This window comes from Dreissena polymorpha, chromosome 6, assembly GCF_020536995.1.
Source record: "Dreissena polymorpha isolate Duluth1 chromosome 6, UMN_Dpol_1.0, whole genome shotgun sequence".
NCBI lineage: Eukaryota > Metazoa > Mollusca > Bivalvia > Myida > Dreissenidae > Dreissena > Dreissena polymorpha.
This window is the reverse complement of record NC_068360.1, coordinates 80,208,998-80,222,972: the sequence shown is the minus strand read 5'-3', so window position 1 is coordinate 80,222,972 and position 13,975 is coordinate 80,208,998. Positions and strand designations below refer to the sequence as shown.

General features: G+C 38.8%; 1 protein-coding gene across 5 annotated transcripts in view; it reads right to left on the bottom strand.

Annotated features, from left to right (window-relative positions):
• Positions 1-13,975, bottom strand: part of LOC127833986 (NKAP family protein CG6066-like) — a 40,414-nt gene that overhangs the window by 14,455 nt on the left and 11,984 nt on the right. For 4 of the 5 annotated variants that reach the window (XR_008027711.1, XR_008027712.1, XR_008027710.1 and 1 more), the window contains one exon: positions 4,387-4,418. Coding sequence is in view for 1 of the 5 variants with exons in the window: in XM_052359528.1 (XP_052215488.1) it covers positions 3,266-3,415; positions 4,310-4,395 (236 nt within the window). In the remaining 4 variants the exon portion in view is untranslated. Of the gene's footprint in view, positions 1-3,265; positions 3,416-4,309; positions 4,419-13,975 lie in introns of those variants that run through there. The other variant, XM_052359528.1, reaches the window with a different exon arrangement.

The following is a 13,975-nucleotide window of genomic DNA, read 5'->3' as shown; positions in this document are numbered from 1 at the left end:
TTAATATTTAACACAAACTTCATTACATTAACAATGTTATTCTTTTCAGAGCCGGGACCTTGCGTTCTGCCATCTCTGCATGGCGGCCAAGAAGATGGACAAGATCGCCAACACGAAGATGGACAGCAGCTTCATCAGTGACGGCTTCTCCAACTGAAAACAGGGTCCCGTGAAGTTCCGGAAGCACGACGACAGCAAATGCCAAAAGGAGGAGGTCGAGCGACTGGTGACGCTTCCCGACAATACGCGCGACGTGGGAGAGATGCTGTCAGCATGACACGCTAAGGAGAAGGGCGAGAACCGGAAGCAGCTGCTGCAAATCCTAAGCAGCATACGGTTCCTCGCACGCCAGGGCATCGCCCTACGTGGGCATGACGACGATGAGGGAAACTTCATGCAGCTGCTACAACACCACGGGGAGACGGACAGCTCTCTCCTCACCTGGCTGGAACGGAATCGGGACAAGTTCTTCAGATGCATCAGGCAGTTGCTTCAATGACGGTGGAAACATTGACCAGCAAGCGCTAAGACGATGCCTTCGACAAGTTTTGGATTGACGTCAACAGCCAGCTCAATGACGTCGACGTAGGAGAGCCAGTGGTTCCCAGGCGACGCAAGGTGCCGAAACGCTATGAAGTTGGGACCGGGGCATTCTAGTATCCAGCCGCATTTAAAGCATTTGATTTGGTGATCTCGTGTATCAAGGACAGATTCGATCAGCCAGGCTACAAGACATACAGATCCCTCCAAGACCTTCTGGTGTGCTGGGCCCGTGGTGGTGACTATGCCACTCATCTGCGGAGTGTTTTGGACTTCTACAGGGATGACTTCAACGAGGAGGTGCTCACCACTCAGCTGGAGACGTACCAGGTCGCCGTACGGGACAAGGAGGTCAAGACCATCACGGACATTGTCACTTTCTTCCGCGACTTGCCTGCTGAAACTCGCCTCTTTTTCTCAGAGCTGATACCAGTCCTCCGTCACGTCCTGGTAATGCCCGCCACCAACACCACCAGCGAGAGGTCCTTCTCCGCCCTGAGATGCCTGAAGACGTACCTCCGGACGTCTACGACACAGGAGAGACTCACCCACCTCATGACTCTCCACATGCACAGGTGTGCTACCGACCCAATGGACTAGTTAAATGTTGCCAATGAGTTCGTCAGTGGGAATGACTCGCGGTTAACTATCTTCGAGAAGTTTTCATAGAATATGACACTACAACACTTGGCATTAACATTACCGTAAATCCACGAATATAATACACCTTCGTGTATAATACGCACCCCCGAGTTTGGTCAAAATTTATCGGTAAAAATTGAAAATCCGAGTAAAATACGCACTAAAAAAATCTGTGTCCAAAATCAGCAATTTTCGAAAAAATTGTCAATATATTTTTGTGTTGTGAAAATAGCAAATCAATTTGGTGTTGTCAACTATCTGTTTCACAGTAATACCCCGGTATATTGAACGGGATGTGTTATAGTGCTGTTGTTATGACAGTTGCATAATAAATATCTTTGTCTATTGTTTATATTACCATTGATTGTTACCGATAACACACGGGCCCCTTGCTGACATCCAAGTCAAGCAGTCATAATTTCAAAAGAAAGAAGTAGAGATGCTGTTTTTTGTTTTCACATTTAATTCAATTTGACAATATTCGGGACGATAATAATTATAATAAAACTCAAGTAATAAGAAGACAAAATGGTTACTTCCGTTTTTATAGTTGTCTAGATGAATTACTTTTCCGAAGTGTTACAAACTCGATACTTTAATTAAACTTAAAATACAATTAAACCCCTAGTGTTTTTCATGATCTCTCTAATTGAAATATGCTGCTGTCATTAAGGCTAGTTTGGGAGTAAAAAACAAATTTATTAATTATCACCTTTCAATTTAATTCGGCAATCAGCAAAAAGGTGTAATAGACTCTATTAGCATCATAAAACTAATTATTTAATTACCACTCTTTACTTCAGATATGGTAAATATGCGGTAGAAAGATAAATAGTGGTCAGCCTAGAAATATTTATTTACGGGTATTGTCAGGTGCGTTTTTTCATTCGCTAATCTCTTTATACGACTTAGCGTCCAGTCGCTATTTTGTAGACAGATGACAATACTAACTGTGTATTCAAAGTATACAGTGTCTTTGCATGAATGACCCAATATTATCCGATAGCTCCTCCCGTTCCCACGTTTCATCCGACAATGTCATTTCATGTGTAAGCGAGCTCAATGTTGATTGGCCAGCTACCATGCGCACTTCAATAACAATAAGGTCAAGCGATGTCTCATAATCGGGTACAGACCAGGTTTCGTTTACTGTTCGAATTTCGAACACTTTCATTAAAACAAAGAGACAAATATAGAAAACCAGTCCGATATAAATGGCGGATGGTTTCAATGAAATTTAACTAGATTTTCGCAAATAAGATTTTTATTGAGCCACATTCTCAAAATTTTCGCAAATGTCTCAAATGGGGAACAACAGCGCGAGACATGTTGCACCCCTTTGATGTAATGGTGTAGTTCAAAATGGCTGCTGCAAAGGGAATACCAACGATTAAGTTGAAAATTTGCACAGGAAAATTTTTGTTCTGCTCTAAACTCGTATATTATACGCACCCCCTACTTGAAGAAAACATCGGCAGATAAAAAAGTGCGTATAATATTCGTAAATTTACGGTACGCGAACAGTGCATGATAAATTGTGTTTTCAATCAACAAATAATTTGGCGTGAATATTGTTCTTGGGACTTTCAAAAATGAACTATGTCTTAATTTTTGTTTATTTAACTTAATTTAATAATATTTATTCATCCCGATTCACTATTTTAATAGTGCTCGAAATGTGGATATATTCTTTACTAATCATGTCATATTGGATTGGTTGTTGTGTATTTTCATGTGGCTATTTATTACAGTTTTCTCGTCATTAAAATACATAAACATTTACTTTATTTTATGTTTTAATCAGCACGAGTTTTTGAAAATAAAAAATTAACTGCATTTATATCAACATGAAAGTTCCCCCAAAACGCACCATATTAATTGTAATTGTAAATTTTTTCGTAACCACGGGAGAGGACAGCCCTCTCAAACGAACCCCTTTATGTTCCCAGTACAGAAACTGGACCGCCTCCCCAATGTTTTGAGGTTATCTTCGTCCCTGCAATTGGGCTTTATGCATTTTCGCAAAGTGGATTCTCCCATCCTTTTAAATTGGATCAATTTATTTCCAAAATAACTTCCATACCTGCTACCGCTCATCATGAATCCCTGGTCCTCGTATTGCGTAATCTCGTCAGGCCTGAGACCGATCTCTCCTCTGCGGGGGATACGTTTGCCTTCTGCAATGTAGGCCGCCATTGCCGCACCTTCACCAGGCAACAGCGCTTGGCCGAATCTGCAACAGATCCATGCGTGGTTGGTGGCAGACAGTACATAAACATTATGCCAATCCAGTATGGCAAGTCATCACAGATCACAAAGATATTGTCAAGTCAAGTATTAGTCAATTTACTAATTCAAACATATTCATTTCACACCAACTATTGTCTTCATAAATGCTATGTATCACAAGTAATATAAAAAACTTTGTGAAACATTTTGCTCAATGTATGTATTTCCAGTAATATGTAATAGGCAAAATACACATGCTTTATCTACACCAATCATAGTCTTCAAAAAGGCTATGTACCATTTTATAGTAATACATTGTGAAACAAACATACTAATTGGGTGTATTTTTGACATATTATGTATTATGTTATATGCTAGGTGTATTATGTTTACGAAGGAAATAAAAAATGGAATTTACAAAAAAATTATACAGTAGCAATAGGTTTATTATGGTCTAGGCCTTTTTGTTTCACTATTTTGGGAATAAGTAATTATACCTGTGTGTTGTGATATTTAGCGTCAATTTACTTTTAATTGTGAAAATGTTAGTGTTATGTCATTTGAACAATTATTGCTGGATTAAAAAAAAATATATATATACTTACTTAAATAAATATACATGGCTATGAAAAAAAAAGTATTTGTCAATTATCAAGTACAGGTGAAAGGATTTAAGGTAACCAACAATTTTCATGTCAATTATTCAGTACACCACACACAAGAGGTCAAAGGTTATCATGCTGTTCAAGTCAATGTCTCAGTGCAGGACAAGCAAGAGATCAAAAGTCAACAATTTCACGGCAAATGTTTAATACAGAACAGACACAAGGTCAAATATCACCACAATCTACAATCATTGTTTAAGTTTAGGACAACAATGAGGTCCAAGGCCACCTACTCTTTCTGGGTCAATCCAGGTGCAGTAGGAACAAAAGGCTTTGTACCAAACTCATCTTCCACGTCGTCATCAAAGTTTGCTGCCATCTGCTGTATTGGGACTTCGGGTTCTACAAATAGACGAGTTCAATGAGCACACATGCCCCAATTCTGTCCAAAATGTCCAGGTAAAAGCAACATCAGTGAATATTGACAAGTCATAAGTAAAAATTAGTTTTCAAGTTATTCAAGTTTGTTTATTTGTGATATAGGCCTCCGGCCCCTGACACATATATATTACAATCCATGCAAAACAATGGTGTGTGCACAATTGGTTGGCATAACATGTAAGCATATAATCGAGTGGTAAACGATTCTTACAATAACATGCTTAAAGATTGTACAACATTTGCATTTAATAGAGCGGAAATGTATATTATATATAGATATACACATACATTCACAAACATATACATATACATACATATACACATATATATATAATTAAATATATCATACATATAAATATAAACATGTTATAAAGTAAATATACAACGTTATAGTCCCTGCATATAACCTACACAATAAAGGAGACTTTCGAATAGTATTCTAAAACATGTATAGCGGAATTTAGGTTATATGGGTTTTAGTGTATTGGTATCCAGAAATTGAAAAATTGAAAGCTATGATGATAGTAGATTAAATGTTAAAATCTAGTTTAAAAAGAAAAATTCGTCCAGATAAAGATGGACGGATTGACAGGACAATCTCTATAATAATAGCTGGTACATTAATATGCTGAGGCATAAACACATGATAATAGTACGATTATTTTCTTAAATTATTACTGACTTAAAATATGATCATTTCATTACATACAAGAAGTTACCAAATGTATATAAATTTTAATGGCCGAGTGTGCAAAATAAAGGTACAAATAAAAGCAGAAATAACAAGAGATGTGTTCGTCAGAAACACAATGCTCCCTATTGGGCCGCTTTGAACAATTTTTTTTGACCTTTGACCTTGAAGGATGACCTTGACCTTGGACTTCCACCACATAAAATATGCAGTTTCATGAGAATGCCGCTTTGAATTGTTATTTTTTTTACCTTTGACCTTGAAGGATGACCTTGACCTTGAAGAATGACCTTGACCTTGAACTTCCACCACTCAAAATGTGCAGCCTCATGATAACGCCGCTTTGAATATTTTTTCACCTTTGACCTTGAAGGATGACCTTGACTTTGAAAAATGACCTTGACCTTGAACTTCCACCACTCAAATTGTGCAGCTTCATGAGAACGCCACTTTGAAATTTATTTGTTTGACCTTTTACCTTGAAGGATGACCTTGACCTTGAACTTCCACCACTCAAAATGTGCAGCTTCATGAGATACACATGCATGCCAAATATCAAGTCCCTTTCTTCAATATTGAAAAAGTAATGGCCAATGTTAAAGTTTTCGGATGGACAGACGCCATATATTTGACATTTGACCTTTAAGGATGACCTTGACCTTTACCTTTCACCACTCAAAATGTTCAGCTCCATGAGATACACATGCATGCCAAATATCAAGTTGCTATCTTCAATAGTGAAAAAGTTATGGCCAATGTTAAAGTTATTTTCGGACGGACTGACTGACATACTGACGGACAGTTCAACTGCTATATGCCACCCTACCAGGGGCATAACAATTGATCATTCAATATTTTATGTTAATTACCGAAATTATTTATATATCTAGTGGATTTTGACATGAAAAATGCACCTTTTTGAGGTAGTTTAATTCAAAGATTGTTGATAAAATGTTCTTACCATATTGATTTATTCTTTTTAATGTTAAAAACTGGAACTGTGCAGTAGGACTTAATGCATGTGTGTAAAGTTGCTTCCAAGATTAGACTGTGCAGACTTAATGCATGTGTGATAAGTTGCTTCCAAGATTAGACTGTGCAGTAGGACTTTATGCATGTGTGTAAAGTTGCTTCCAAGATTAGACTGTGCAGACTTAATGCATGTGTGTAAAGTTGCTTCCAAGATTAGACTGTGCAGACTTAATGCATGTGTGTAAAGTTGCTTTCAAGATTAGACTATGCAGTAGGACTTAATGCATGTGTGTAAAGTTGCTTCCAAGATTAGATTGGCAGACTTAATGCATGTGTGTAAAGTTGCTTCCGAGATTAGACTGTGCAGTAGGACTTAATGCATGTGTGTAAAGTTGCTTCCAAGATTAGACTGTGCAGACTTAATGCATGTGTGTAAAGTTGCTTCCAAGATTAGACTGTGCAGTAGGACTTAATGCATGTGTGTAAAGTTGCTTCCAAGATTAGACTGTGCAGACTTAATGCATGTGTGTAAAGTTGCTTCCATGATTAGACTGTGCAGTAGGACTTAATGCATGTGTGTAAAGTTGCTTCCAAGATTAGACTGTGCAGACTTAATGCATGTGTGTAAAGTTGCTTCCGAGATAAGACTGTGCAGTAGGACTTAATGCATGTGTGTAAAGTTGCTTCCAAGATTAGACTGTGCAGACTTAATGCATGTGTGTAAAGGTGCTTCCAAGATTAGACTGTGCAGTAGGACTTAATGCATGTGTGTAAAGTTGCTTCCAAGATTAGACTGTGCAGACTTAATGCATGTGTGTAAAGGTGCTTCCGAGATTAGACTGTGCAGACTTAATGCATGTGTGTAAAGTTGCTTCCAAGATTAGACTGTGCAGTAGGACTTAATGCATGTGTGTAAAGTTGCTTCCAAGATTAGACAGTGCAGACTTAATGCATGTGTGTAAAGTTGCTTCCAAGATTAGACTGTGCAGTAGGACTTAATACATGTGTGTAAAGTTGCTTCCGAGATTAGACTGTGCAGTAGGACTTAATGCATGTGTGTAAAGTTGCTTCCGAGATTAGACTGTGCAGACTTAATAAATGTGTGTAAAGTTGCTTCCAAGATTAGACTGTGCAGTAGGACTTAAAGCATGTGTGTACAGTTGCTTCCAAGATTAGACTGTGCAGACTTAATGCATGTGTGTAAAGTTGCTTCCAAGATAAGACTATGCAGTAGGACTTAATGCATGTGTGTAAAGTTGCTTCCAAGATTAGACAGTGAAGACTTAATGCATGTGTGTAAAGTTGCTTCCAAGATTAGACTGTGCAGACTTAAAGCATGTGTAAAAAGTTGCTTCCAAGATTAGACTGTGCAGACTTAATGCATGTGTGTAAAGTTGCTTCCGAGATTAGACTGTGCAGTAGGACTTAATGCATGTGTGTAAAGTTGCTTCCAAGATTAGACTGTGCAGTAGGACTTAATGCATGTGTGTAAAGTTGCTTCCAACATTAGACTGTGCAGACTTAATGCATGTGTGTAAAGTTGCTTCCGAGATTAGACTGTGCAGTAGGACTTAATGCATGTGTGTAAAGTTGCTTCCAAGATTAGACTTTGCAGACTTAATGCATGTGTGTAAAGTTGCTTCCGAGATTAGACTGTGCAGACTTAATGCATGTGTGTAAAGTTGCTTCCAAGATTAGACTGTGCAGTAGGACTTCATGCATGTGTGTAAAGTTGCTTCCGAGATAAGACTGTGCAGTAGGACTTAATGCGTGTGTGTAAAGTTGCTTCCAAGATTAGACTGTGCAGACTTAATGCATGTGTGTAAAGTTGCTTCCAACATTAGACTATGCAGTAGGACTAAATGCATGTGTGTAAAGTTGCTTCCAAGATTAGACTGTGCAGACTTAATGCATGTGTGTAAAGTTGCTTCCGAGATTAGACTGTGCAGTAGGACTTAATGCATGTGTGTAAAGTTGCTTCCAAGATTAGACTGTGCAGACTTAATGCATGTGTGTAAAGTTGCTTTCAAGATTAGACTTTGCAGTAGGACTTTATGCATGTGTGTAAAGTTGCTTCCGAGATTAGACTGTGCAGTAGGACTTAATGCATGTGTGTAAAATTGCTTCCAAGATTAGACTGTGCAGACTTAATGCATGTGTGTAAAGTTGCTTCCGAGATTAGACTGTGCAGTAGGACTTAATGCATGTGTGTAAAGTTGCTTTCAAGAATAGACTGTGCAGTAGGACTCAATGCATGTGTGTAAAGTTGCTTTCAAGATTAGACTATGCAGTAGGACTTAATGCATGTGTGTAAAGTTGCTTCCGAGATTAGACTGTGCAGTAGGACTTAATGCATGTGTGTAAAATTGCTTCCAAGATTAGACTGTGCAGACTTAATGCATGTGTGTAAAGTTGCTTCCGAGATTAGACTGTGCAGTAGGACTTAATGCATGTGTGTAAAGTTGCTTTCAAGAATAGACTGTGCAGTAGGACTCAATGCATGTGTGTAAAGTTGCTTTCAAGATTAGACTATGCAGTAGGACTTAATGCATGTGTGTAAAGTTGCTTCCGAGATTAGACTGTGCAGTAGGACTTAATGCATGTGTGTAAAGTTGCTTCCGAGATTAGACTGTGCAGTAGGACTTAATGCATGTGTGTAAAATTGCTTCCAAGATTAGACTGTGCATACTTAATGCATGTGTGTAAAGTTGCTTCCAAGATTAGACTCTGCAGAATGTGTGTAAAGTTGCTTCCGAGATTAAACTGTGCAGTAGGACTTAATGCATGTGTGTAAAGTTGCTTTCAAGATTAGACTGTGCAGTAGGACTTAATGCATGTGTGTAAAGTTGCTTTCAAGATTAGACTGTGCAGTTGGGCTTAATGTTGTGTGTAAAATTGCTTCCAAGATTAGACTGTGCCGACTTAATGCATGTGTGTAAAGTTGCTTCCGAGATTAGACTGTGCAGTAGGACTTAATGCATGTGTGTAAAGTTGCTTCCGAGATTAGACTGTGCAGTAGGACTTAATGCATGTGTGTAAAATTGCTTACAAGATTAGACTGTGCAATAGGACTTAATGCATGTGTGTAAAGTTGCTTCCAAGATTAGACTGTGCAGACTTAATGCATGTGTGTAAAGTTGCTTCCAAGATTAGACTATGCAGTCTTAATGCATGTGTGAAAAGTTGCTTCCAAGATTAGACAGTGAAGACTTAATGCATGTGTGTAAAGTTGCTTTCAAGATTAGACTGTGCAGTTGGGCTTAATGTTGTGTGTAAAATTGCTTCCAAGATTAGACTGTGCCGACTTAATGCATGTGTGTAAAGTTGCTTCCGAGATTAGACTGTGCAGTAGGACTTAATGCATGTGTGTAAAGTTGCTTCCGAGATTAGACTGTGCAGTAGGACTTAATGCATGTGTGTAAAATTGCTTACAAGATTAGACTGTGCAATAGGACTTAATGCATGTGTGTAAAGTTGCTTCCAAGATTAGACTGTGCAGACTTAATGCATGTGTGTAAAGTTGCTTCCAAGATTAGACTATGCAGTCTTAATGCATGTGTGAAAAGTTGCTTCCAAGATTAGACAGTGAAGACTTAATGCATGTGTGTAAAGTTGCTTCCAAGATTAGACTGTGCAGACTTAAAGCATGTGTAAAAAGTTGCTTCCAAGATTAGACTGTGCAGACTTAATGCATGTGTGTAAAGTTGCTTCCGAGATTAGACTGTGCAGTAGGACTTAATGCATGTGTGTAAAGTTGCTTCCAAGATTAGACTGTGCAGTAGGACTTAATGCATGTGTGTAAAGTTGCTTCCAACATTAGACTGTGCAGACTTAATGCATGTGTGTAAAGTTGCTTCCGAGATTAGACTGTGCAGTAGGACTTAATGCATGTGTGTAAAGTTGCTTCCAAGATTAGACTGTGCAGACTTAATGCATGTGTGTAAAGTTGCTTCCGAGATTAGACTGTGCAGACTTAATGCATGTGTGTAAAGTTGCTTCCAAGATTAGACTGTGCAGTAGGACTTCATGCATGTGTGTAAAGTTGCTTCCGAGATAAGACTGTGCAGTAGGACTTAATGCGTGTGTGTAAAGTTGCTTCCAAGATTAGACTGTGCAGACTTAATGCATGTGTGTAAAGTTGCTTCCAAGATTAGACTATGCAGTAGGACTAAATGCATGTGTGTAAAGTTGCTTCCAAGATTAGACTGTGCAGACTTAATGCATGTGTGTAAAGTTGCTTCCGAGATTAGACTGTGCAGTAGGACTTAATGCATGTGTGTAAAGTTGCTTCCAAGATTAGACTGTGCAGACTTAATGCATGTGTGTAAAGTTGCTTTCAAGATTAGACTTTGCAGTAGGACTTTATGCATGTGTGTAAAGTTGCTTCCGAGATTAGACTGTGCAGTAGGACTTAATGCATGTGTGTAAAATTGCTTCCAAGATTAGACTGTGCAGACTTAATGCATGTGTGTAAAGTTGCTTCCGAGATTAGACTGTGCAGTAGGACTTAATGCATGTGTGTAAAGTTGCTTTCAAGAATAGACTGTGCAGTAGGACTCAATGCATGTGTGTAAAGTTGCTTTCAAGATTAGACTATGCAGTAGGACTTAATGCATGTGTGTAAAGTTGCTTCCGAGATTAGACTGTGCAGTAGGACTTAATGCATGTGTGTAACGTTGCTTCCAAGATTAGACTGTGCAGACTTAATGCATGTGTGTAAAGTTGCTTCCGAGATAAGACTGTGCAGTAGGACTTTATGCATGTGTGTAAAGTTGCTTCCGAGATTAGACTGTGCAGTAGGACTTAATGCATGTGTGTAAAATTGCTTCCAAGATTAGACTGTGCAGACTTAATGCATGTGTGTAAAGTTGCTTCCAAGATTAGACTCTGCAGAATGTGTGTAAAGTTGCTTCCGAGATTAAACTGTGCAGTAGGACTTAATGCATGTGTGTAAAGTTGCTTTCAAGATTAGACTGTGCAGTAGGACTTAATGCATGTGTGTAAAGTTGCTTTCAAGATTAGACTGTGCAGTTGGGCTTAATGTTGTGTGTAAAATTGCTTCCAAGATAAGACTGTGCCGACTTAATGCATGTGTGTAAAGTTGCTTCCGAGATTAGACTGTGCAGTAGGACTTAATGCATGTGTGTAAAGTTGCTTCCGAGATTAGACTGTGCAGTAGGACTTAATGCATGTGTGTAAAATTGCTTACAAGATTAGACTGTGCAATAGGACTTAATGCATGTGTGTAAAGTTGCTTCCAAGATTAGACTGTGCAGACTTAATGCATGTGTGTAAAGTTGCTTCCAAGATTAGACTATGCAGTCTTAATGCATGTGTGTAAAGTTGCTTCCATGATTAGACAGTGCAGAAGGACTTAATGCATATGTGTAAAGTTGCTTCCGAGATTAGACTGTGCAGACTTAATGCATGTGTGTAAAGTTGCTTACAAGATTAGACTATGCAGACTTAATGCATGTGTGTAAAGTTGCTTACAAGATTAGACAGTGCAGACTTAATGCATGTGTGTAAAGTTGCTTACAAGATTAGACAGTGCAGAAGGACTTAATGCATGTGTGTAAAGTTGCTTCCGAGATTATACTGTGCAGTAGGACTTAATGCATGTGTGTAAAGTTGCTTCCGAGATTAGACTGTGCAGTAGGACTTTATGCATGTGTGTAAAGTTGCTTCCGAGATTAGACTGTGCAGTAGGACTTTATGCATGTGTGTAAAATTGCTTACAAGATTAGACTGTGCAGTAGGACTTAATGCATGTGTGTAAAGTTGCTTCCGAGATTAGACTGTCCAGTAGGGCTTAATGCATGTGTGTAAAGTTGCTTCCGAGATTAGACTGTGCAGACTTAATGCATGTGTGTAAAGTTGCTTACAAGATTAGACTGTGCAGTAGGACTTTATGCATGTGTGTAAAGTTGCTTACAAGATTAGACTGTGCAGTAGGACTTTATGCATGTGTGTAAAGTTGCTTCCGAGATTAGACAGTGCAGACTTAATGCATGTGTGTAAAGTTGCTAACAAGATTAGACTGTGCAGACTTAATGCATGTGTGTAAAGTTGCTTACAAGATTAGACAGTGCAGAAGGACTTAATGCATGTGTGTAAAGTTGCTTCCGAGATTAGACTGTGCAGACTTAATGCATGTGTGTAAAGTTGCTTACAATATTAGACTGTGCAGTAGGACTTAATGCATGTGTGTAAAGTTGCTTACAAGATTAGACTGTGCTGTAGGACTTAATGCATGTGTGTAAAGTTGCTTCCAAGATTAGACTGTGCAGACTTAATGCATGTGTGTAAAGTTGCTTCCAAGATTAGACTGTGCAGACTTAATGCATGTGTGTAAAGTTGCTTCCGAGATTAGACTGTGCAGTAGGACTTAATGCATGTGTGTAAAGTTGCTTCCGAGATTAGACTGTGCAGTAGGACTTAATGCATGTGTGTAAAATTGCTTCCAAGATTAGACTGTGCAGACTTAATGCATGTGTGTAAAGTTGCTTCCAAGATTAGACTGTGCAGACTTAATGCATGTGTGTAAAGTTGCTTCCAAGATTAGACTGTGCAGTAGGACTTAATGCATGTGTGTAAAGTTGCTTCCAAGATTAGACTGTGCAGACCTAAAGCATGTGTGTAAAGTTGCTTCCAAGATTAGACTGTGCAGACTTAATGTCTGTGTGTAAAGTTGCTTCCGAGATTAGACTGTGCAGTAGGACTTAATGCATGTGTGTAAAGTTGCTTCCAATATTAGACTGTGCAGACTTAATGCATGTGTGTAAAGTTGCTTCCAAGATTAGACTGTGCAGTAGGACTTAATGCATGTGTGTAAAGTTGCTTCCAAGATTAGACTGTGCAGACTTAAAGCATGTGTGTAAAGTTGCTTCCAAGATTAGACTGTGCAGACTTAATGTCTGTGTGTAAAGTTGCTTCCGAGATTAGACTGTGCAGTAGGACTTAATGCATGTGTGTAAAGTTGCTTCCAATATTAGACTGTGCAGACTTAATGCATGTGTGTAAAGTTGCTTCCAAGATTAGACTGTGCAGTAGGACTTAATGCATGTGTGTAAAGTTGCTTCCAAGATTAGACTGTGCAGACTTAAAGCATGTGTGTAAAGTTGCTTCCAAGATTAGACTGTGCAGACTTAATGTCTGTGTGTAAAGTTGCTTCCGAGATTAGACTGTGCAGTAGGACTTAATGCATGTGTGTAAAGTTGCTTCCAAGATTAGACTGTGCAGACTTAATGCATGTGTGTAAAGTTGCTTCCAAGATAAGACTGTCCAGTAGGGCTTAATGCATGTGTGTAAAGTTGCTTCCAAGATTAGACTGTGCAGACTTAATGCATGTGTGTAAAGTTGCTTCCAAGGTTAGACTGTGCAGACTTAATGTATGTGTGTAAAGTTGCTTCCGAGATTAGACTGTGCAGTAGGACTTAATGCATGTGTGTAAAGTTGCTTCCAAGATTAGACAGTGCAGACTTAATGCATGTGTGTAAAGTTGCTTCCAAGATTAGACTGTGCAGTAGGACTTAATACATGTGTGTAAAGTTGCTTCCGAGATTAGACTGTGCAGTAGGACTTAATGCATGTGTGTAAAGTTGCTTCCAAGATTAGACTGTGCAGACTTAATGCATGTGTGTAAAGTTGCTTCCAAGATTAGACTCTGCAGAATGTGTGTAAAGTTGCTTCCGAGATTAGACTGTGCAGTAGGACTAAATGCATGTGTGTAAAGTTGCTTCCAAGATTAGACTGTGCAGACTTAATGCATGTGTGTAAAGTTGCTTCCAACATTAGACTGTGCAGACTTAATGCATGTGTGTAAAGTTGCTTCCGAGATTAGACTGTGCAGTAG